Raw genomic sequence first — 25,079 nt, 5'->3', positions numbered from 1 at the left:
GTTGGGGGTTGGGGGTGAGGCTGATGTGAGGTGAGCTATACTGGACTTGCCCTCGGGGATGGACAGATGAATACAGATGGACGAGTAAAACACACAGAGAGACACGGGCCTAGCGAGCCAAACTGTCCTCTGTTCCTTCTTTCTTCGTTTTCACTTATATCCATCCTCCCTTCCCCACCTCCCACTCCCTTTCAGTCCCATGTCCTCTCTAAGTCATTAGTTCTCTGTCCCTCTCTCTCTCTCTTTCTCTCCCTCCCACTCTCTGTTCCTTCTCTCCTCTCTCTCACTCCTCGCCTTTCCTTCTCACTCACTCCATCATAAATCCTCCACACCTCCAGCAGGCCAGGAGACGAAGAGTCACTTTTATGAGCTTTACTGCACCGGAGGAGGACAATAACACATATCTAGTGGCACTCGCACACCGACAGACACACGAGCGGTCAATAGTGTCAGCTAAAAGCGAGCTTGAAAAATTTCAGCAGATCACAAAGGCATATAACAAGTCCTATCTATCGTTTCCACAGAGGAATAAACCTTTAAGGAATGATGACACGAGCTGTAAAACAGTGCTGGAGCATCACACTGCGCCAGGCCTCCGTGTCCTCAACTAAGCTGGACAACAAAAACATTCAGTCACATGCTCAGTCAATGCAGCACTGTACACATGCACGTAAATACAGTCAAATGCCACGGAAATACAGGAGAAAAGAAAAACCCTGCGGCATCCACGAGCAACCACGTTAGCCTCCATCCGTTAAAACAGGTGACAAATTAAAGGGAAAGACTTAGTAGGGTGCTGGTCCACTGTGAGTCTTCACATCAGCTGCGGTGCTTCAGTATCCACTGATGGATAAACACCATTCTACTGAAAGATATTCCCCCATGGTGGTGGTGTTTCAATGATGGAGGCAGAGAACGCTGTTTAACGCATCGCTCCAAACCTCCCATCGTTTTTTAAACTAATGTGACTGTGTTGACCGTAATTCACATTATTTTCATCTCAATCAAACTTTGTGGATTTGTGAATGGGGTGGGTGGGTTGGGGTGTTCACCACCCTATCTGCAAAGATGTAGGTTTGGTTTCACCAGTCTGAAAATATCTGAATGCTGTTTCCTGCATTGATCTAGCAAATGAACACGTGAGCATGATTAAACTGGTTATGGAGCTTTCCAAACTAATACATAACAACTATTAGAAGTGCTAGTTCTAATAATGCTATGCTTCATTGCTGTATTATTAATACACCATTAAAAAATGTTTAGGTCAATGGAGACTCATACGTTATGATTGTATCTTCACTGCAAACAGCACCAGATCCTTTACTGCCTCATCTCTGAATGACCTTCAGTTCTAGCACCCCCCCCCCAGCCCTACATCTTTGCCTGCAGTCTTCAGGTTCAAACATCCACCAGTTGGAGAGCAGGGCAGTAGCCTGTGTTTAACCTGAGAGGTGAAATAAAGGGCAAAGAAAATCCGCAAAGCACTTGCCCCTGCTCGTAAAGATTAGCTGCTGCGAGCGCAGGGGTAACTGACAGCAAGCTCGATGAGCATATTTACATTTGTTATCTGCTCCCGTCTTCTCTCATGTGACTTATGTGGCGGTGGAGGTTTTCAAGGTCACATCTCGCATAAGCTGAGGTTGTGTTCTTCTCTACATGGCCTGCTCGCTCAGAAGAAGACTGTAGGACTATCTCATGGAGCTGCCTGGAGGAGGTAATGGCAAACTTCAAAGATCTGTTAATGTGTAGTATGTAACAGCTCTCTTCTCCCTCCTGTCATGATTTTTTCATGATATTATATCCTATCTATTCATGGGGACTGACAGAAGTTATGTTAGTGTTCGTATGTGTGATTGTTTAAGGATTTTTATTCTGAAAATACAACAATAACATGACTGAATAACAACAACGACAAAAGCATTCAGTGACCCCTCCTCCTGCCGTGGATCGAAGCAGTTGCATCCATTATTCTTCTCCACTTATTTATTCATTTGTTTTTCATTTAATTTGTCACCCATATGCACATAATTATCACTATTACAAATATTAATAATATGTGTTCTCATATATGCAAAGTATTTACATTCAAAAATGTGCCAGACTGGTGAAGTGCAACTGGACTTCTTATATGTGATTTCCCCAAAAAATGGACACACACATGCACGCACGCACGCACGCGCACGCACACACACACACACACACACACACACACACACACACACACACACACACACACACACCAAACACACACACGCTTCCAAATCCCCAGCAGACGTCCTTGACGGCGCAGCCTAACAGAGCCATGCACCCAGCGGACATTAGCACTGCCACTCCAGCAGAACACAGCCTGCTTCATCCTCACAGCTCAAAAACAGGGCCAAAGGAACAGAAGGTTACACACACACACACACACACACACACACACACACACATGCACATAAACCCACACACGCACACACTCACTTTCTACTACACATTGATATCTATGGACAGTGTGGAGTCATGTCTCCTGTACGGGCAGCCGATGATTGATCCGTCACACCACAGCCGGCTGATCTGACATTGGAGCGGCGCTTACGCATACAAGCCAGGGCGTCTCATTCATCTCCCTCTGTCTGATCACTTCACTCTTCTCAATGATCCTCTGTCACTATTCATTTGGAAGTGATGACTCTCTGATCGGTGTACAGATCAGGCCTAGGCCAAATGCCATGGACATTTTTTTTTTCATGCTTGGTTCACACACCATGAATGTCACAGTTGTTTTGACTCATGTCAAAATCCTGCCAGGGTCAGACTGTTCAACAGCCAAACTTGTTCTCGTCCTGCTTCTTTTAACTGAGCATGTGAGGATTTCATGCTTTTCTCTGGTTAGTATGACTGTCAATTAAATATCTGGTCACCCAGGGTTCTGGGAACTTGTGTCTGGCAATTTTCATTATTTCAAGACATTTTATAGACTGAAGAATGGATAATAAAAACAATTAAATGATCATTATTATTAATAATTTAAAAAAAGTAAGATTGATGATCACAAGAACTAAAATAATAACACTAGTAAACAACAGTGTCATTCTTTACTAGAAATCCCAACTCCCAACTAAAAATCCTGTTGCTTATTGTGCAGTAGGACGTCTCACAGGTGTGGTGCACATGTCTGTACATTTATGTATGAGCCTGACAGTTTGCACACATGTGCACATCAACACGGTGTTGTTTCAGCTTGTGGCAGTGACCACAGAGTCAACACGTTCACGCTGAGGGTCATGCACGTGGTGTGGGCTGAATGATTCTGCTGCACTGAGACTCAGTTCCCTCATCTCAGTGGAGAAGGAGGAGTTCATTTCCATAAACCTTGGCTGCACAGCCATACATCAAGCCATTAATCAAAAAAAAAAAAAATGCTATAGGATCAGTGCAAAGTGAGGCGGTGTCCTCTGGGTGCACAGCCAGCACCTGAAAAAGTTTGAGCAGAAGCACCATGAGAGAGAGCGAGAGCGATGAATACTTTAATCAAAATAAATGCCAATATCAGTCAAGTTGACGGGATGTTTGGAACAGTATACAACACACAGAGCATAAATAATGTGAGCACTTGCAGACGCATCAAGGTGAAAACTCTGATAGAGAGGGGAGAGATGAAAGGGCAGCAGACCGGCTTCAGGAACATCATCATTTCATGGCTTGAACTCAACATTAAAAATGAGGTAACATTTTATTTAGAGTCTAATATTGACTGATTACTAACTGACTAAAGGAACAAACTTAACAAGTGTCTCTGAATACTTTTTATGAATAAAACAAATACTGATAAAAAAAACAAAACAAACAAATACAGCAACACTTTACTCTGTGGCCGGATTAACCTGATTAACCTGATTAACCAGATTAACCGTTACATGTGATCTGTGGGCCACTTCTGAGCCCCCGAGTTGCCCAACTTAGTTTAGTAAGAATCTCTGCACCATGAAATCATAACATCAATTAGAATATAATATAAACTGGTATTAATACTTGATTTTGACACATGGCCCCTCTACAAGACAGAGCCTCAAGATCAAGTATAAATACAGGAGGTGCCATCAGACCCTTTGTACTTCTGTTAATTCTAATCAGTTAATCAAATTACCAAAAACTAAAAGCCAAAACCAATAGTCACCTCCGTCTCCTAGAACTACCCCCCCCCCCCCAAAAAAAAAAAAAAAAAAAAATTTTTTTTAAACACTTGTCTTAAGGGTAAACGCAGAAAGTAGCCCCCCTGGTAACTACTGTAGCTGCTGTAGTGAACTGCATAACATAGTGGATTCACTTCTGCAACAACTTGTGAGTGCGACAGCAACAGCAACAGCTAAAGGGATTTCAACAGTCAAAGAACAAAGATCTCCTGCCCTTTAAATGCACTTTAAAAAGTGCAACCCCAATTTCTCAAACTACAGTATGCAAGTCTAATCTCGACTTCGCCCTTAACCTAAACTAATTCTATTTCAGACGGAAACTCCAACCCTAAGGATAAAGCTGGCTCAGACTCATTTTCTCAAAATGAGAGGTTTTAGTGGCACCTTATATTCACTTATATAAAAATGAGTCTCGACTCTGGGCTGTTCATTTAAAATAAGGGACCAGAAATGATGTTTGTAAAATGATCCTATATCTTAAAGTAAACACTAATAACACATTAAAACATGACACACAACCTGATAAAGACACGTTTTCTTCAATGTCAGAACAAAATACGGATGCAACCTGGAAAGCATGCAGTAGTAGTTTTTCATGTTTGTGTCTCAGCAAATGAGTGCACACGAAAATCCTAACCAACATTGCTCCACTGAGATTAAGAACAGGAGACACAACCTCACTCATGCTCACGCTCACTCACACACACACACACAAACACACACACACACACACACACACACACACACACACACACACACACGCACACTGTCAACCATCCTCTGAGTCAAACCCCCTTCTCCCATATGCTTCATTAATCCAAACTCACCATTACATAACTGTACTAAATGCTCACAGGAGTGGAAGGGTACAACTACCCTCTCTGTGTCTTGTGTGTGTGTGTGTCTGTCTGTCTGTGTGTGCTTTCTTGTGTGTGCACAAGTAAGAGACAGTGTGACAGAGAAAGAAAATCTGGTTACATGAATGGTTGTAGAGCTGCTCAGTTTATAATCCTTTTGTATCTGCTTGCATTTGTGGGCTGTGTGTGTGTGTGTGTGTGTGTGTGTGTGTGTGTGTGTGTGTGTGTTGCGTATGACACTGAGATAGACATTTTCTCTCTTGAGGATGATTTTGTGTGTCCAAATTTACTGTATGTATGTGTGTGTGTGTGTGTGTGTGTGTGTGTGTGTGTGTGTGTGTATTGTTGCACTGCAGACAGACAGGTTTGGACATGAGTTCTGAGTCTGCACTCCTCTGTGTTGCATACAGACTTTATGCTTAATAGCAAAACCCTGCGAGCTGGAGAGCTCCTTTGACACATACACACACAACATTTATGCATCTGCATGAGTGCAACAGACACACACAGACACAGGTACAAACACTGACATTTAATTGCTTCCTCACTTTTGCTTAACACACATGCCATCCATCTGAAAACGCACAACCACACACACTAACACACACACACACACAATCCCAGAACTTGACTAATGCTACTTGAGCTGGAAATGCTGATACATGACCTGTGTGCATTTATGCATGTTTCTATTTGGCAGAATGGTGCTTCCTTCCTTGCTTGCGCTCTGCTCTGTGAGCCGAGGCGTCGGGCCTGCTTGTATGGGAGCAGCAGCAGCAGCAGCAGCAGCAGCAGCAGCAGCAGCAGCAGCTCTGGCAGTGACAAGATTAAGACCTACTCCATACCTTCTCTTCTCAAAGCCACCATGCAGCGCTGCCATCAAGACCCAGCTAACAAACTAACACAGCCCACAGTGGCACATGAAATGCATCAGTGAAGAGAGCCATTCTGGCTCCAAGGACATTGTGTACATACTGTCGGCAGCCGCTTGCAACGTGGGAATTTCAAAGAACATATGGCAGCTTGTCGCTGGGAAACAGCCTGTGTCAGAATCTAAACAAGCTAAAAGCTATACCTAAAAAAGCCATTAACTGTCTGTTATCTGCACATGTACAAAGACACACATGTCCAGACGGGCACGTCACACACAAACGCTGACTAATGCGGTTGGCATGTGATCTTGACAGGCTAGTGATGCTCAAACTGGGTCACTGACAAAGGAAGGCTTCAGTGGAGAGACAGGTGTTAGTGTGTATTTGCATTTTGGAGCAAAGGGGGGTGGGGGTGATGGGAGAGGTCTATCTCACTGCATCAGTGGACCCAGCAGCAGCTCTGGGACAACAGCAGAAGCATTAAAGCTCCCCACTGTCCAATTATTTACAGCTACACACTCTGTAGCTCAGCCGAGGTCAAAAAACGCCTTAGCCAAGTCTGAGGCTGTCTAACAACGATCAGTAAAATGAACTACAATCATTGTGAGGCTTGGGAGGCCAGCACGGTGCAGAGGCAAAAAGTAGCATGGATTTATGTCAACGACATTCACGACGTAGCAGCAGAGCGATGAGAAGTTGCATATGACACACAAAGAAGCACAGCTGCAATGTTTGACTTTGCTCTCTCCATAGGAAAACAATGGCAAAACTATTCTAGCACCATGATCATGTGCAGAGGACTTCAGTCAGAACTGCATTCAAAAAAAATAAATCTTTGTCTTCTGCCAGGTTTAGATCTTTGGGACAAATCGATGTGTATTTTGTGTAAAGCAGCAGCTACATAAAACCTACAAACTGAGACAAGACTCGCCATCAAACTGGGGCAATAAGATATAATAGTAATGTCTTACTTTCTACATCCACGTTGTTCTCACATCTGGCTGAACAACTGTATATGTTTAAAATGTGTTGCAAGGGTGTGACTTGACCTGTCACCCAAACATTGCTGAGCAGAGAGAGGGAGGGAGAGAGAGAGCGAGAGAGAGACAGCTCTCCTCTGGCTGCTCCCTCTGTCGCATGACCCGCCCATGCACCCGCCCTCCCTCCTCCACTAACATCCCATCCCTCTGTTCCCATGGCAACCCCCCTCATATATTCCCATGGCACCTGCCTGCTGTCCGGGAGACACATGGAGACGTGACACTTACAGATGAGGTGAAAGAGAGAGGAAAGGGAGACAGAGAGAGGGAGAGAGGGAGAGAGAGAGAGAGACAGAGAGAGAGGGAGAGAGAGTTGACGCCATTCGGCATTTTAAAAACCTGCAGGAGAGATTGGTTAAAACACAGAAGGATACTTGGACATTTCATGTTACAGTTTGTTGTATTTAGCATCAAGAGCTACGTACTGTGTATCTTCAGTTAAACAGGAAACAAGTTAGCTCTCCTCATTATAGCCAAATGGCAAAGTCAGCCCCAAAGCAACCTGGGAGTTCTCAACATGTGGTGGATTTTGGTCACAAAACTCAGCATTAAGACAATTTCAGGGGAAAAAAGGAGGGACACAAGTTGACAAAATGTTGAAGTATCCGATTGAAGCATGGACAGACAAAGCAGACTGAGGGTATATAGTTACAAACATTGCAATGTGTTGAATTAAACCTCGGGGAATAATACTGTAAGCGAACGCATCCAAGCAAAAGACCCACAACCTGCTGTCTCCGTAAACACACAAAAACACACACTCGCACACAAACAAGGGGTTTCACATATAAAACACATTGAAACAAACACAAAAAATACAAATCTGCCAAGTTGAGACACTGAAAGAGAACAGGACAGTGTGATGTGTTGTTGTTGGTGTGTGTGTGTGTGTGTGTGAGCATGTAGTGTAATCTTATATAAGATCACCTGAACTAAAATTAAGACTATAAATAGAAATGAAAAACATATTTCAGCAGGTAGAATACGATAAAATAAAGTTGATGAAAAAAGGAAAATAGTAAAACCTTTCCAGCCCCAAACAATAACTCACGTAAATGAATGAATCAAAATTAGAAATATACGTATTTTGATTATTAAAGGCTAGAAACTGACAAGCATTATAATATGTTTGTACACAAAATAGCAAACTGTGCAGATACAGTAAAGCCGCTCTGCAGAGATACGTTTGAACTGTGGGAGTCAAACAGGGGGCTAAGCAGAGGGGGAAATGGGCTCGGGCAGGGTGTGTGCGTCTGTGTGCGTTCTGTATACGCATGTGTGTGTGTTGATGGAGGTGTATGTTCTTGATCTCCAATCCATGTTGTAGAGTGAGGCCTGTTGGCTCACTTTAAATTATCTATTTTACATTTCCGTTTTTGTATAGATAAAAAAAAAAACAAAAAAAAAACTAGAAAATAAAACAAATCAAATCAGGACATGTAAATCATGTAACACGCTTTAGAGTTGCTAGTATATCACGCAGTCACCTGTTTGACCTTCCTTACTTTAATTTATACTAAGCTGACATGAGAGTGGTTGAACCCAGGTTGGGTACCACTGATTAAGGGGAAAGATAAGAGGAAGTGTTTAGGTTTAGGAAATAAATTAGTACAACAATGGTGCATTTGTATTTGTGTAAATGTGTGTGTGAGCGTACAAACTCACTTTGGGCGTGGGACAGGAAGCCGTAGAGAGTCGGGAGGTGGCCTGTGCGCGGGGCGACTCCGAGGGCGTGGTGCTGAGAGAGGCTGTATCCCTGGGCAACACCTGCACACCCCGCGAGATAATGGAGTCTGGGATCTGAGATCACACACACACACACACACATACGCAGACACACGTGCATATAAACACCACACACACACCATATACAGGCACGCACACACATGGTGATAGTGAAGATCCAGGAAGCCACAAATACACACAATACAATATCCAGACACTATAAACGTATATATACAGTCCAGACACACACTCACAACCAGCCCAGAGGACAAACACCTCAACAGCTCTGATATCTGGTTGTCAAACTTAAATGACGTTGATGCAGATGAAAGACAAATTATGATGACAAATAAAAGTGTTGAGATTTCGGGGTGTTGAGTCTTACCAACATCCATCTGTGACTGGACAATGAGGTGGGATGTTACCCTGACAACAGAGCCTTAGAGCAGTTCCAGGCTGCAGACCGGGGCAGGATGGGATGATGGGTATGATGTTGCATGTGAGTGAACAGAGCAGACACACACACATGATGACGATATGTAAAAGGATAAGTTTCGTTTTTTACCTATTTTACTTTTAATAACCATGACGTATCTCACTTTTTAATAACAGGAAGCACTCAGTGTCCTCATATGTATTACTGATAAAACAACAACAAGTTCCTGCTTCTGGTAAAAATGCAGATGCAAGAAATAAAGTTTGAAATAAGATCCGAAAGAAAACTTGGTTCCCACTTTAGGTGCTGGGGCAATGGTTTCAAAAGCCCACGTTTTAGTAACAAACTTCATTTAAAACAAGGCCAGGCCCGCGTCTACAGCTCCTCCAAAGGCTGCAAAGAAATGCAGCCCCGGTCAACTTGTAAAGTTGGGAAATACTGTGTCGTGTGATGCAGTGAAAAAGCCACATCACAGTGTGATCAGTGGAAGCCAGGCATTGTTCTAATGCTGCTTCATAGATATATTGAAGTTATACTGACACATTCACCATTGACCTGGTACTCATGCTCTTAATTTGAATATCACAGAACTTGGCCAAGTTTCTCTGTTTTTTTTTTTAATACGCTGTCGGCTATTTAAGAACAAACTGTGGTAAATTTGACTGGAAAAGCTCATGAGGAGCACCTGAATACTTCTGGTCTCTTTGAGGCTGCTCGATCTCATGTGGGGAAGAGGCACAAGTCTGACAAATATGGACCAGGTCCAGCGACTAACCCCAAAAATGGGACATACAGTAAATACAATAAAATACATACAGTAAAAATGTTTGACTGTGAACTTCCTGTTTTTGAAAAAGAGATTTATCACAGATTGTGACGGTGTAAATGATTGCTCAGGTGGACTGTGGTTAAGCACAGCAGAAAGCAGTGGACGAGACATTACATTAAGGTAAGGATTGAAAAACAGTGAATCAGTCATCTAAAGGTGCTACCTGTAGCATTTTTAAACATCACTGTATCATGATCAAAGTAACTGTAAACCTTTGTTATAATAACAGACCGTCTTCGTTTTTAGCGCGCTGAAAAATGAAACCATGAAATTCTACAAACCTTAATCACACATCTGACAGAAGTACATCTTGTAACTTATGCTTTCTCTGATTTCAGTGTTATCAAAGAGAACATTAATCTACTTCATGTTTATATGTATTGACAGCCACGGCAGCGACAGCTGCCATGGATCCAAAGAGTAATGTAATCTTTTTTATTCTTTCTATTTTGCATAATAAGCCTACTCCTATTTCCTTCTGAACAGGTCCCAAAATTCAATTAAGCTAATCTCACTGGTCGACCTGTCTCCAACCCTAAAAAAATGCATCTGTCAGATTGTCCCATTTTATATCAGTAGGACAGATTGGATGAATCCTAAAAATGTAACTATCCCTTTAAGAACACATTTCCCACATGTTAATATTGTTTGTTTCCTCATTTTCTTTACTGAAGAAATGAACTATAATGGAATGTTTCCTGAGACACCCTCAGCACCGCGGCGTAGCATTCACAGTTCATAGCAATTTTGTTCTTAATGACTTTAGAAAAGGCTCATTGATGTTAAGATCCTGCATGCAGCACCTTTAACACATGCTTGTACTGTGTGAATGACGTGTGAACATGTAATGATGACAGCTTGAAATGGATGGAGTCAGATCCATGAACTCTGCCCTCTCCTCTCCTCCGCCCCGATACCTTGGCGGCGATGGATGCGGCGGTGATGTGGGAGGAGGAGCTGTCCTCGGTGGATGCAACGCCGCTGTCCTTCTTCTCCTCGTCCTCCTCCTCGCACTGCACGCCCTTGTCCTCCGTTTGGCGGCGTGGCGAACTGTTGGGTGGCGGCGAGAGGGGTGGCGGTGGCGACGGCAAGTCCTCCAGCTCGTCCGCTGCCTCCTTTACCTTCACCACCGCGTCCCGCAGAAGGTCGATTGCGTGCGGCAAGGCCGGCAGGATGAACTGGAAGCATTCCTGGGAGGGAGGATGGAGCGGGGAGAGGAGAGAAACAGTATGGGTGACATGGACAGTTGTCTTGCAGCCAAGAAGAAGATATGTGCTATTTTCTCCTTAAGTGTCACTGACGTAACTTAATAATAGTAAATAATAAATACTGTAAATTCTCAAATGAAGCTGATATTCAAATAATGGCAGAGTCTCAAATGACTGCTGGGGCCTTGGCCAGCATGAATAAATATACCCAATGAAAGCCAGTAAAATAATGCTAGTGGTGTTACTACCTGTTAAATTTCCACAGCACTAAATACATCAGTGCAACAAAAAAGTGACATCATACTCACTACCCTGCCATTCTGTGTGTCTGTTTTTGACAGAAATAGTGTTTTCACTCACTAATCTCTACTACTTGGCTTTTGTTTTTTTTCCCCCTCAATCACAGTTAAGCTACTGTCATTGAAACTGTGAAAGACTCACAACCTCTCTCAAGTACACCGTGCTTTATTCACCAATCATCTTAAAGCACGTAGCATGTACTAGAGAGGAGTTGTGTGCGTGTTTGTGTGTGTGTGTGTGTGTGTGTGTGTGTGGTTGTGTGTGTGTGTGTGGTTGTGTGTGTGTGCGTGTTTGTGTGTGTGTGCGTGTTTGTGTGTGTGTGTGTGTGTGTGGTTGTGTGTGCATTCTCAAAGTTCGAGAGCATCACATTAAAAGCCTCATAGGAAACGGAGAGATTATGCCCTTTGAGCTGCTGGAAGGCTTTTAATGTGAAAACACCCGCGTAGAAAAAAAAAAAAAGAACTGAAGAACTGGAAATAATTAGTGAGCAAAAAACATATTCTGCTCTAAGAGAAAAGAAAAAAAAAGGAAGAGCAACAGATTGTTGAATGTGACATGAGTATGGGCTGAATTAGTGCTGCAGAGTATCCTGAATTCATCAAGGCGACAAGTAAACATGAAAGAAGAGATGAGTTCACATTAACAAGAAACAGCATCCACATCCGAATAAAACGAGAGGAGATCAAAAAGAACAGACTGCATGATACACTATTACCACCAGGAACACTGCAGTCTACTTATAAGTCTCCTTATGTCTGTGTAACTAATACAGTGTGTGACCCTGGTTGAGACAGCACAATAAAAAAGCAAAGATTTCCCTCTCCACCTCAGCAGATCACAGCGCCTCCCTCTGGCCACATTCATACCAGCCTCGTCCCTCCATCTCCGTTTCCCTCTCCGGTGTGTCTCTGTGTGTCAGTGTGCCTGTGGGCTCCTCGGCTATGCTAAACGCTCCATTCTCCTCACTCCCAAGACAAGAGCTAATCTGTGAAATTATTTATCTTCCTGTGTATTTTAAGCATTGAGAAGATACATTATTAATAATCGCCCACACGCTTTACAGTATCTACGCTGGCTGCCAACCCGGGCTTTCGGAGCAACCTTTCCACTCCATGTCCCCCTTTTATATATATATATATATATATTTTTTTTTTAAATGTGTGCACACCACACGCTGGGTTAAATATGACGATGTTCACCTTGATTTGACTGCATTTAAAGTCCGTGGATCCACACGAGGATGCATGGCCTGACTGGAATAGCATCCTCCACCGCTGCGCATGACAAATACACAAAGGAGAACAGAAGGACTCCTCAGACCAGCAGATGAAAGAGGTCGAATGGGTTAATCTCAGTAGTCAACCACGAGCCCGCTAGCCCTGCTCTGTAGCCGCAAGCTAACCTTTCCACCTCATACCCCCCCCCCACTTTCCCTCACACACACACTCACACACACACACACACACACACACACACGCACACACACACACACACACACAGAGCCCAAACCCCTCAGCACACAGTAGACTGTTTATGCCTCTCGCTGGTGTGTTTGAAGCCCACATCTGAGCGTTTTTTGAGAGACATGGAAAGGAGGGCCGGGTGGGTCAGGCTGAAGTGGGGAGGGATTGGGCAAAAGAAGGAGTGAGGATGGTGTCAAGGAGCCTGGAGACATTCCTCCTTTCCCATTTTTCTGCTTTCATTGTGTGCCGGCGAAATTTTTTTTTTTAGGTACGTCAGGAGTGGTTTTTTTTTTTTTTTTTCTGTTCTTATTCTCTGTTTTGTCCTGGAGGAGAGTAACTGTCAAGAACACTAAAGAGCAGAATCCCTGGATATACTGCCAGCGGATGAGAAACACAAGCAAGAGAGAGAGAGAGAGAAAGAGAGAGGGATGCAGGAAGAGGGGGAAGGCGCTGCTGTTGCGGTTGCAGGAGAGGACAAGAGAGGACGAGAGACAGAGGAAAAAAAAAGAAAGAGAGAGAGATACAGGGTGAGAGATAGAGAGATTAAGAGAGACAGAGATTCAGTGAGAGAGTCAAACAAAAAGACAGTGAGACAGACAAAAATAAAGGGAAGAAAAGACAGGAGAAAGAAGAGATAAAACAGAAACAGGGACAGTAAATAATAACAGATGGAGGGAAGGAAAAAGACAAAAAGAAACATTTATGTTTTAAAGACTTCCCCAGGACAACAGGAAGACATGTTTCAGTTTCTACCCCGCTAGACCACTTGCAAAAAAACAGAAATATCAAGTGCAAAACTCCATCATAGGAACATTTTAACATTCTTCATATTGAAAACATACTTATGGACCAAACGATAATCCATGTGGAGAGCTCAAACAATGTAAAGGATATTATAACACATTGTTTCAGTTTCATATTTCAGTGTTTTTTTTTTTTCAAATCATATTTTTCCCCAGGGCCTAGTAGGAAATGTTCCATGGGCGGGTACTGGTCTGCGGCTCAGTGATTGGTAACCACTAACTTTCATTAATCCTGTGACAAAAGAAGCATATTTTTTAAAGCGAAGGAGAGCGATAAAAGAGCATTTAGAGAAAGTAGATATGGGCTATGGTGGCCTGAGATATACTGAGCTGTACTGTGCATTTAGTTTTTGTCCCCAGAGGGGAGATTTGTTCCCACAGTATGTACATTGTTCATGCCACAGTAAATTAGAAATATCTTTACAGTAAAGAAACACAGAGACAGAAACATCCCTGTAGGCTGAACATAAACCATAACAGGCACATACATACATAAATAGATAGAGGGGTTAAGTCTTGAATGGATAGAAGTTCTCAGCCAGTGACGGATAATGTCCGAGTCACTGAAACAAGGATATGAGTACAATTCAAGTGTGTACATGCAAATATGATGAGTGATCATGCACCACCAAGAGCCAACAGGGTGAAACTGTAATCAGTGTTGTGCTTTTGTTGCTGGTGGGAAAAAAAAAAAAAAAAATCTGTCCCACTCGACAGAAATGTCACTGCAGTGTGTAGAAATGTCATCACAGTGGGAATAAATGTCCGCCCCACAGGTAAATACCAGCACTGCAGGTGGAGGCATCATCACCAAAAGCTGAAAATGTTTTGTGATGGATTCATCATCACATGAAAAATCTGTTGCCATAACAGAAAGACGAAGCAAAGCCATCAGTGCAGTGCATCGCTGCTCATGAAAATATCATTGCCAGCATCGTCATCACGCCACCGACCGGAGGCGTGAGGAAGTGAGGATGAGCCGGGGTATAGCGGCTCTCTCCGGCTGACAAGCTTTTCTCGACCAAATGATTATTATTAGCATTATTATCATCATTAGTGTTATTGCTACTGCTGTTGTGATTATTATTTTGAAAAGCCTGACAAGGAGCCCATCATCATCATCATCGTCATACCCTCACATTCCCTGTAGAAGACTCTACCTTGTCAAAGCATCTTTGTCCCTGTGGGAAGCTGTCTCTCCTGAGTCCTGATGCTTGATAAAAGCACAATGCTAAATCGCTGGAGAAAGCCTTTAAACATGTTTGTCACGTCAAAACAAACTCTCAACTTAAAGGATTCAGTCTTCCCTCCTGACATTTATTCATAAAAACATTTACATAGTCATGGAAGACTAAAACTTTTTCATTCAAAGTCAAGATGTTGGCACATCAGTCAGGAAGGTTTCTTACCTCTGAGGCTAAAATCATATCCTCACCTCACTTTGAGGACAAAACAACAAGCTCACATCATTAGATATTTGAGGTATAGTGAATACAAAGGTGCGATTGAACTATCTAAATACAATATGTAGATGCGCTGTATTTTATCTGCAGTGTAAATGAGGCCAAAGAGACAAAACGAGCAGCTAAAAGATGCACAGCTGACACTCTGACATAAGGGGCTTCGTCTGGCTGGCTCAGCCGGACTTCCCTGTTATCTTTATGACAGGAGATCATCGCAATAAAAGCCTGCAATGGGCTGCTTGTGCCGTTAACTTTAACTGGGGGTTGATGAGGGAGACACTAATATGGCAGCAGATGGGGGAGAGGTGGCGTAATTGATTAAAAGAAATACTAAAATCGATCAGGAGAAGCGGGCGCGTAACGAGACAGAGACAGATGTGCAGGTCGGCACAGCAGAGAGGGAGACAGATGGAGGGGGAGACAGAGACAGCAGTGGGTGGACACACACACACACACACACACACACACACACACACACACGCACACACACACACACATACATACATGCATATATATATATGTATATACACACAAACAAGCTCTCACACACACATATTGTAAACACAAACCCAGACGTACTGTACATCTATACGTTTTTCCATATAGAAATACATCAAAACACAGAATCCACAAACAAAAAAACACACACAGATCTATATGCACACACAACATCAATTAATCATTTAAATGAATGCACACAGAGACACACACAAAGTCATACCACTCCAAATCCATACACTGCTTCCACACACACACACACACACACACACACACACACACACACACACACACACACACACACACACACACACAAAGATACCGACACGTAGACACATTTACAGATCACAAAACAGTGCAAGTGAGAGTCTAAAGTGAAGATGACCTTCACAGTCTTGTTACTAGCACAGTGCTAAGCTAATAGCTGTCCATACAAGCAGGTCATATAGCTCGCTGGCTGCAGCATTCAAAAAACGGGTCATCGCTGGCGTGTATCCACATTTTGCTGTTTGTGTACGGACAATGTTGTGCACGTGGAACCAGAAGCATAGCACTGAGTTTTGTGTCCACTTTCTGCATTTCTGTGGTGCACGTTACAATCTTGCCTCTCATTCACCCATTCACACACCAACGGCAGAGAAAGGTACCGCGTAAGCCTCTCGCCTAACCATCAGGAGCTATCAAGGTCTAGCGTCTTGTTCGAGGACACTTCGGAACGGGGACCGACGTCAGGGATCGAACTGCCAACCCACTAAACACGCTGCTGGTCAGGGGAATCTCTTTTCACTTCAGTTTGCACTGCAGGCTCAACTACACCGAACACTAACATCCACAGGAGAAAGCTCTTGTTACAGCAGTTTGCAGTGTTTCCTACCTGGGAGCCTTTCTTGCTTCCTGGTAAGTTAATGATGAGTGTCTTCCCTCGGATACCGCACACAGGTCTGCAACACACAAACAAGGAGGAAAGTTTAAAGGAACGCAGCAGAGAGAAAAAGTGTGCTAGTGCAACGAACGTATGGAGATGTTATAGAAATGCATGCCTCTCCCTCCACCTCAAAGCTTCAATTCATGCTCAACATAATCACAGGTGATAAATTCCTCACTCATCTTTGTGTCTTATATGAAAAAGTGGGATTTCAGCAACAGAAGGGACCTCTGCTCTTTAATGACACTTAATACATAAGTGATAATGTCAGGTGACAGGATATGTGTTAGTTGTTAGTGACTGGTTAAATTGGGTGTTTTTGTGAAATCCTGTGTGTTTGTGTTTGTCTCAGTGATGTCTAGATGACAAATGAAATAAAAATATTATAAGTTCATTTGAAAATTTATTATAAGTGTGTGTTTTGGGTTGTGTTTTGTGCGTCTGACCTGGAAAGCATGCCTAGTGGTGTGACGTTGAGGGATCCCATCAGCATTGCCAGAGACATCCCTGGAGCCTCGCGCTCTATCACCTCCTTAGTTGCCTGGAGAAAGGAGAGAATGGAGGAGGAGGGTTGTGAGTGTGATCATAGTCTTCACTAAGCATGTGTCTCATGTTTGGAGCAGTGTCTTCCAACACTGGAGAGTTTACGCCTTCAGCTGGGTTTATTTGGGAAGGTGAGAGGCGTGCCATCTGAGCTAAAAATGCTCGTGCTGTTGCTCCTCCAAGAAAAAGCAGGGTGGTGTTCATTAGAGGTGACAGTATAATCGAATGCAAACTACAAAAAGAGTTTATAAAAAGAGGTGGATGTTGAAATTTTTTCCTCAATCACAGAAAAACAGATAAACAAATATATTCATCACAAAAATATTCATCTTGAGTGAATATTCGGTTCACTTGTAATAAGGAAGCCTGAGATTGAATCTATGTTCCAACCAGAAGGCCACTTAGAGAGAGCACACCCCCAACGAGGCCGCTGTCTAACAACATAAACCAGACTTCAGAGAAAAAAATTCAAATTATAGTAAATGATCCGGATCTGCCCCAAAATTGAATGGGTTCTTCCCTGATCCATGTCCAATCCCTCCACCAAGTTCAGGGCAAATCGGCTCAGTTCTTTTTGCGTAATCCTGCTGACAAATAAACACACGAGTGAAAACATAACCTAAAACATATACCTCCTTGGTGGAGGTAATAATGCAATACAATAAACTTTTGTACTATTATTTGGAACAAAGGAAACCAATTGTTAGTGTTAAATACAACTCTACTTGACGAGAAGGTTATTTCTTTGCAGAAATGGGAGCAAATGATTAAAAATATGTGAGTATTTTGAAGTTATTTATCATTTTTCCTTGAATGAAATCAGAGAAACTAAGAAAATAAAACCTGACTACTTCTGAATGAATAGAGCTGATGGAAGTCGGTACAATATAAATGTCATGTGTAAGAAGAAGAAAACAAAACAAAAAAACAACAACAGGAAATATACTTATAAAGAACAATTCCATTCAAGTCCAGCATCAGCATATGAGGTAAATACAATTACAAAAGTAATGTGCTTTAAATGCTATGTCTCTGTTGTGGATTTAACTTTACAATGATGGCAACAGCACAGACAAACAGTGGGAAGTCCTCAATCAACAACATTACAAGGAATGTCAATTAAAGAAATAAAATAATAAAACTGTTGCCACGATGAAGATAATAGTCTCACAGCTCAACAACAACAACCTCCTGAATGCATACCTTGACTCAAAACAACAGGACTGCCCTTCAAATATTGATTTACAATCCCTCTTGCACAATTCATGTCTCAACTGTCTGAAGGCTGAAAAATCCTTATCTGACCTGTCTCCTCCCCATTTACTCCCCCACATTAGCAATCAGGATTGATTTAATCTTTGAAATCAATACAGGAATATGTCTTTTTCTTGGTCGCTCCGTGCAATTAAACACTTTAATGATGAATGAGTTTGTCCTACAGCCTGGGCTTTTATGGCGGGCCGGTTGTTTATCATATTTTGTGCACAGCATACTTTACGTCCTTGCATGATTTGGATTTGGAAGTGGGATCTCATTACACACAAACCAGCGGGGTGCAAACCAGAGCGGTTTCCAGAGATGCTGGCGCTGTCGGTTTCGCCTTGTTTGCGGAGATATGTGCGATATATGTGTTTGTTTATGTGCGAGCGTGTATACGTTTGTGGGACTGCGGTTGGTGTGGCACGTTCCTGGCAGAGAGATAGCGGAGAAGATAGCGCCTTCTCCTCCAGCTGTGTGTGTTGGGTGCCCTTGAGTTGAGTGACACTTCAAACGCACCATTAGCGAGGGAGAGGGGAGAGAAAAGACTTCAAAGGAGAGGAGCCACTGATGAGCCATCGTGGGCTTGGACTCAGGAGAGGAGAGGGAGAGAGGGAGGCAGGGAGGGAGGGATGAGGAGAAGGGAAAGAGTGTGGGTGTGACCAAGGAGGGGTGAGACAGAAACAAGAGAGAGAAGGAGGCAGAGAGGGAGAGGGGTGAGGCTGGATTTCTACCTCATCATATAAAGCCGCCGACTGGAAGAAGAGGAAGATGAGTTCAGATACACAACATGTATGATTTGGGGAAAAGTTTTTAGGAAAAATGGGTGATGGTTTAGTCTTAACCACATGTGTATGTTGAATGTGAGGGGGTGTATCACAAGGGGAGGAGAAGCGCTAAGCGTATGTGGTGAAATCTAACCGAATGAGATCCTGCAGAGGCCTGGAATGTATCTCGAGATCAACGCCTTGATTAAATGTATGCGTTGAAAATTCCTTTTTCTAAAAAGGGAAAATGTAGTCCCACATATGATGCTTCTTGTGCTATTCACCAGAACATGCATGAGGACAACAAAAAACTGAGCATGAATCTGTAAACTGTGACCCTTTACTCTATAGGTTTACATGAAAGTAAGTGTGTAACCAAAACTGGTGCAACACTTTTGCATTGCAAAATCACAGCAGAGCAAAATTTGTATGAAACATTCTGACCTGACACTAGGAAGATTCTCGAGATTAACAAAACAATGCAGGCAGCAAACTGACACTACTTTAGCTTTTATTTTGGTAACGCATTGTGCATGGGGTTTTTCCAGCACTGCAAAAGTGCAGAGAAACATATGACCAGTAAAATTACTCTGGGGATCAAGTAAAGCAGCACGATCTCATATAACTGAGACAAAAGTAGATGTGTGGTAGGAATTGAATGGAATACAGTACATGTCTCCACTACCAGTGGTTATTACTCCAGCAACAGCAATCAGGCTGCTGCAAACCATCAAAATGTTGATTAATGTGTTTTTTAGCCTTCGGACAGTTGAGACGTGGTTTGTTCAATTTGTTAATGGATGCAATGTAAAAAACAGCAACATGTAGCGCTTACTGTAATAGGGAAATAAGGTAACATCCATATTTCCACATGATAAAATGAACAAAAAATAGGATGAATAATGAAAGAAATCATCAATTAAGAGGAAAGACGTTGAGAGTGTAATCTGTTGCCTCTGTCCTGCCTTCATCTGCACAATACAGTCATCTGTGTCCTGTACAGCCTTCAAACACACAGAGGCAGACAGGGAGATATCGCTGTCTCCAGCATACAGGCTTGGATCAGATAGCAGGTATTATCAGTGACTACAGTGTGTTCGTGTCTTTCCCCTTCCAGGAAGGTTGCTGCTGTCTACAATGATTGATGAGGACCAATGATACTGCTGAGAACCACAGCTCATCCCCTGCCAAAATTGCGTGTGTGTGTGTGTGTGTGTGTGTGTGTGTGTGTGTGTGTGTGTGAATGAGGCTGGTTGAGTACATATAACTGAAGTGGAGCAGTGTGAATCCAATAAAGGTTCTAATCTTTGAATATGTAATACAGTTAACAATGGTGTGTGATGAGACAGGTATACACAGTGGTGTATTGTCTTTACAGTGCAGGAGACTGTGTATATGCATGAAAGAATGTGTGTATGCATATAAACTGGGCACATTAGGGTCTTCACACACTTTAAAATTTTCTATTTAATGTTGTCTGACACAAAACCAGTTGTATGTGTCAGACAAAAGAAACACTAGGTGTGACCACAACCACATCGAACCACTTTATGAAGCCTGCAATGACAATTTATTTGGTTCATGTAACTGTCAGATAAAATGGTTCAAGTTAATCTACCTGAGTGTTTCCCCTATTATTGAAATGAGTGTGCACAACCCTTAAAATTTGGTTGATACATGAAATACACACAAAAAACACACCCAGACTGATGCCTGCATCCCATTATCTCTGAATTGCTTGCAACACAATCACCATATTTTGAAAAAAAAAAAAAGCCGTTAATAAGGATCAAACTTCTGCCTCTTTATTTCCCATGTGACCATGAGGCTAATTACAACGTGTGTTAATCAGTGCTGCAACGCACGTGTGTAATGTCTGAATAAAGCACAGAAGGTAACAGGAGGGATCTACCTTTGTATCGTAGTGGTTTAACTTCCCTCATATGACAGCGTCCGTATTTCAGTTGTCCTTGTTCATTATGTAACTTGTTTCTGGCTATTTTTAAATACAACTTCATTTTGCAATCTTTTGAAATTCAATACATGCAACTTTGAGACGTTTTCATGAGCTGGTTTAAAGGAAACAGGAAGATTCCCTGAACATCAGCAAAACACATTAGAAGAAAAATGTGTAAGTTCTGGTTGTGGTGTGTGTGTTTATGTAATTTGATCACCTTGGTCAGTGTTTCATACTTTCACCCAAAACCAAAAAATATAAAATACGCTCGGCGATTTTCTACTTCATATCCACTGTATATTAGAGAGAACACATTTGAAAATGCCCACAGTCACGTTTGACTTAGTCATTTTATGATTAGATTCATGACGTGAACTCACCTCTGGTGTGACGTCTCTCGGGGCGAAGCCTGTGCCTCCGGTGGTCAGGATGAGGTTAAGTTCCTTTTCATCGCACCAATCCACCAGAGTCTCCTGTTGGTTCACACACATTGATGATGGTTAATTCTAATTTTGAAAATCATTGCCGCAGACAAAAAAAATAAGCAGACAGTGTAGAGAGATAAAGACAGATGGATACATCACATACCTTAATTTCATCTATCTCATCCGGCACGATCTTGTAGGCCGCGATCATACCCCCCAACCTGAGAAAGGAGGGAAGTTATTAGATCACACATACAGCCGTCCACGTGTTAAGATTCCAGACAACACAGAAAATCTTCTCTTTGTCTTGCGCCCTGAAACAGGGAGGCCAAAAATGATCAGCTAAGGAGCAGAAGTCGGTGTTTTCTTGAACGACCTTTTAGCAGAAGCAGAGAGTTTAAACACAGGGTGACCGGTTGAAGGAAAGCCGCGCTTTTCTATACAGTACAGTACACCACCCTGCTGCCACAAGTGGCGCGTCCAAGTGAATCAGAAGGTGAAGATGCAGACTTAGGATACTGTGGCCAATCTCTATCTTTCTCACAGTAATAAAGCAGAAAATTGCCCTCCAAAAAAAAAAAAAGATCAAAAAAAAAAGGAAAGGGATTAATCTCAGAAATACACCCCAAAGATCCTACATACGGCACCTAAAGATTCTCTGCCCTCCATCCTCTCTGGCCTTGCAACCAAGAAGACTTTTAAAGAAACCCTACACCATTATTACGTATGTATGAAAATGCAGGGCTGTGAGGACAGTGATGGAGAGAATAGAGAACAGATGACAGAGAATCTGACGACGCACTACGAGTGTGAGAGAAACAGAGGAAATAAAGATATTAACAAAAAGTGGCAGGAGAGAGTGAGAGACACAGAAATACAACAGCGAAAAAGGAGGAGAGAGAGAATGCCCTTGAACATCCCCTCCTGAAAGGATTTTCCACAGGATGGCCCACTGAAGAGGGAGCTCTGACAAGGACAGAGCTGCTGCTGCTGCTGCTGCTGCTGAACAGCGAGTCATGCTGACCTCCTGTGGCCAGTCTGAGTATGACACCCCAAAAACAACAACCCCAGGCTCAAGGTGAAGGCTCTGCACAGACACCCCTTATGTAACCCTTCTCTCTCTCTCTCTCTCTCCCTCTCTCTCTCTTTTTTTTTTTAAGGAGCGCTATTTTTGGGAGACTACTGCATCATGTTTCCCCTCCGCGTCAGCCACTTAAACACCCTCCCTCAGACAAATACCCATGAACTCCATGAACATTAAAGCATCCGCTATTTCTCTGCCTTTCAGATGCTTTTTTTTTTTTTTTAACGCACACGGAGACGATAACTCTTCACACGCTGGGTTGCAAAGAGTAAATTCTCCCTGGAAATATCATTCAATAATTTTTTTTTAAATGACAAAAAAAAAAAAAAAAAAAAAAAAAGAATCCATCGGCTCACTCAGTTTTCAAACCGAGTGAGGGAGCAGCAGAGAGACGCGCTAAGCAAGACAACACCAAAATACTGCAGCAAGCATGCACAGAGACGAAGCCTGGGACTCAGAGAGAAGCTGTCTGCATCTGACAAAAGAGGCAGGGAAGTCAGAAAGAATCATTTAAGAAGTACTTTTTCATGAAACACTGCACATGCAGGGCTACTCGGAGCATCCACTAACTTGTGCATCCATAAACACAACACACATACAGACACACGCACACTCACACGCACACTCACACGCACACTCCCCTGCTGACATTCTTGTGATGGCACGAGTGATTTACTTCTCTTGATGTGCTCGGGAGGGAGGGAGGGTTTTGGCATCTCTGTATGTGTCTGTGTGTATGTGAGTGTGTGAGTGTGTGTTCATGCATGTGCATTCGTCTGTTTATGTGTGTGTATTTGTGTATTTGTGTATGTGTGTGTGTGTGTGTGTGTGTGTGTGTGTGTGTCTGTGTTACACCTCGGGAGAGTAAAGGAGCTGTCAGGACAAATCACCTCTCTCCCTCTCCTGGGGTTTTTATGCCTCTCTGTTTCAGCCCAAATGAAAATATGCTCAACACAAATAACTAGGGTTTCTTCCCACCGTTTCCTAGGCAACCCCTCCTGTCTGAAGCCTCTAGTTGCTGTGTTGTTCATCGTGAAAGAGTGTGTGAGAGTTTGTGTGTGCCAGCGAATGTTTGTGTTTGTGTTTTTCTCTTTTCTTTTTTTTTTTTTCGGGGGATGCCATTTCTGTGTGAAAGCAGCAATATGTTGTTGACTGGACATTTTTGAGTGTGTGTAGGTAAGTGTAGTAGTATATGTGTACAACACATGTAGAGTGCGCACATATGGATACGTAGCTCTCATGTATTGTCTATAACCACAGATAGTTTTACATATGAGGCTCTGAACAGGTGAAAAATGACAAACTACATGTGGGCTGTGTAGGCATTTCTATATGCATGTATATCTTTATATATGTGTGTATGTATATATAGAGTAGCCTGTATGACTGTAGATATACTGTACGTGCTGTGTGTGTGTGTGTTTTCTTGTGTATACATAGAGTATGTGTTCACACACGTGTAGTTATGTGCATATACAGAACAGAGAGGTGTTTCTGTTCTGCGTCTGTTATGTAGCCGACTCTCATTGCTGGGTGGACAGCACCATAGAAAGACTTGTCAGCGCAACGCAAACTGCAGTCTCCAAAATGAGCTCACAACTGATTCAACACCTCTCTCCAACCGTTTCAACAAAAACCTGAACATCATCACCCTCGCGAAGGAGGATTCACCGCAGGACTGTTGTATGTGTAAATGTGTGTATATACTGTGTGTCTGTGTGTGTGTGTGTGTGTATATACGTAGATGTTTAGTGTGAATGTATGTCTGTGAGAGTGAATATTCTGTTTATCAGTGTATACAGGAAAATGACGACCGTGGACAACATCAACACGGGTTGTTGTAGTACATCAAGAGAAATAACTCACACCCGTCTATCTCTTTCCACGACTGTTGGAAAATGGCGTCACTACGGCGGTAGTCGTATCGTGTCACTCTTTACTTGATTGGTTAGGACAAAACGTAACATAGTAACCGTACTTCCTAAACACTAATGTGCTAACATGGACACCATGTCATCCTGAAATGAAATGGCGGATCGGTGTGATTATCATGGGGCCGGTTCTCACCATGTGACTGTGAGCACACACACAGAATTTGTACATATACAGTATGTGCATCTGCATATATGTGTGTGTGGATGCATATACAAGCACAAAGGACATATACAGTGTGTCAGTGTCAGTGTGTGTGTGTGTGTGTGTGTGTGTGTGTGTGTGTGTGTGTGTGTGTGTGTGTGTATATGTATAGATGTGAATGTGTATATATACATACTGTATGTGTGCACAAATGTGTGTTTCAGCATGACTGGCTTCTTTGCAGATAGAGTCCTTGGCTGTATTTTGGGTGGGTGTGATCTGAATTCAGGGAAGCCTATTAGAGAGGAAAGAGACTGCAACATTTTAATCTCAAACACCCATCTATGTCTCTTTCCACTGCGGGGGGTGGGGGGTT

The 25,079-nt window shown here is 42.7% G+C and overlaps 1 protein-coding gene across 6 annotated transcripts in view; it reads right to left on the bottom strand.

Moving 5' to 3' along the window:
* gphnb (gephyrin b) overlaps positions 1–25,079 on the bottom strand; it is a 91,283-nt gene that overhangs the window by 32,265 nt on the left and 33,939 nt on the right. For all 6 annotated transcript variants that reach the window (XM_023415046.2, XM_087176288.1, XM_023415047.2 and 3 more), the window contains exons 3-8: positions 21,707–21,764; positions 21,499–21,591; positions 17,041–17,135; positions 16,544–16,610; positions 10,852–11,124; positions 8,610–8,744 (exon numbers count right to left, since the gene is read on the bottom strand). In XM_023415046.2, coding sequence (XP_023270814.1) covers positions 8,610–8,744; positions 10,852–11,124; positions 16,544–16,610; positions 17,041–17,135; positions 21,499–21,591; positions 21,707–21,764 — 721 coding nt within the window. The remainder of the gene's footprint in view (positions 1–8,609; positions 8,745–10,851; positions 11,125–16,543; positions 16,611–17,040; positions 17,136–21,498; positions 21,592–21,706; positions 21,765–25,079) is intronic.

The sequence above is a fragment of the Seriola lalandi genome, unplaced genomic scaffold (genome assembly GCF_002814215.2).
Source record: "Seriola lalandi dorsalis isolate HSWRI2012SDOR001 ecotype SW California unplaced genomic scaffold, Sedor1 jcf7180002054544, whole genome shotgun sequence".
In the NCBI taxonomy this organism is placed as follows: Eukaryota; Metazoa; Chordata; class Actinopteri; order Carangiformes; family Carangidae; genus Seriola; species Seriola lalandi.
This window is presented reverse-complemented; position numbering and strand designations above follow the sequence as displayed.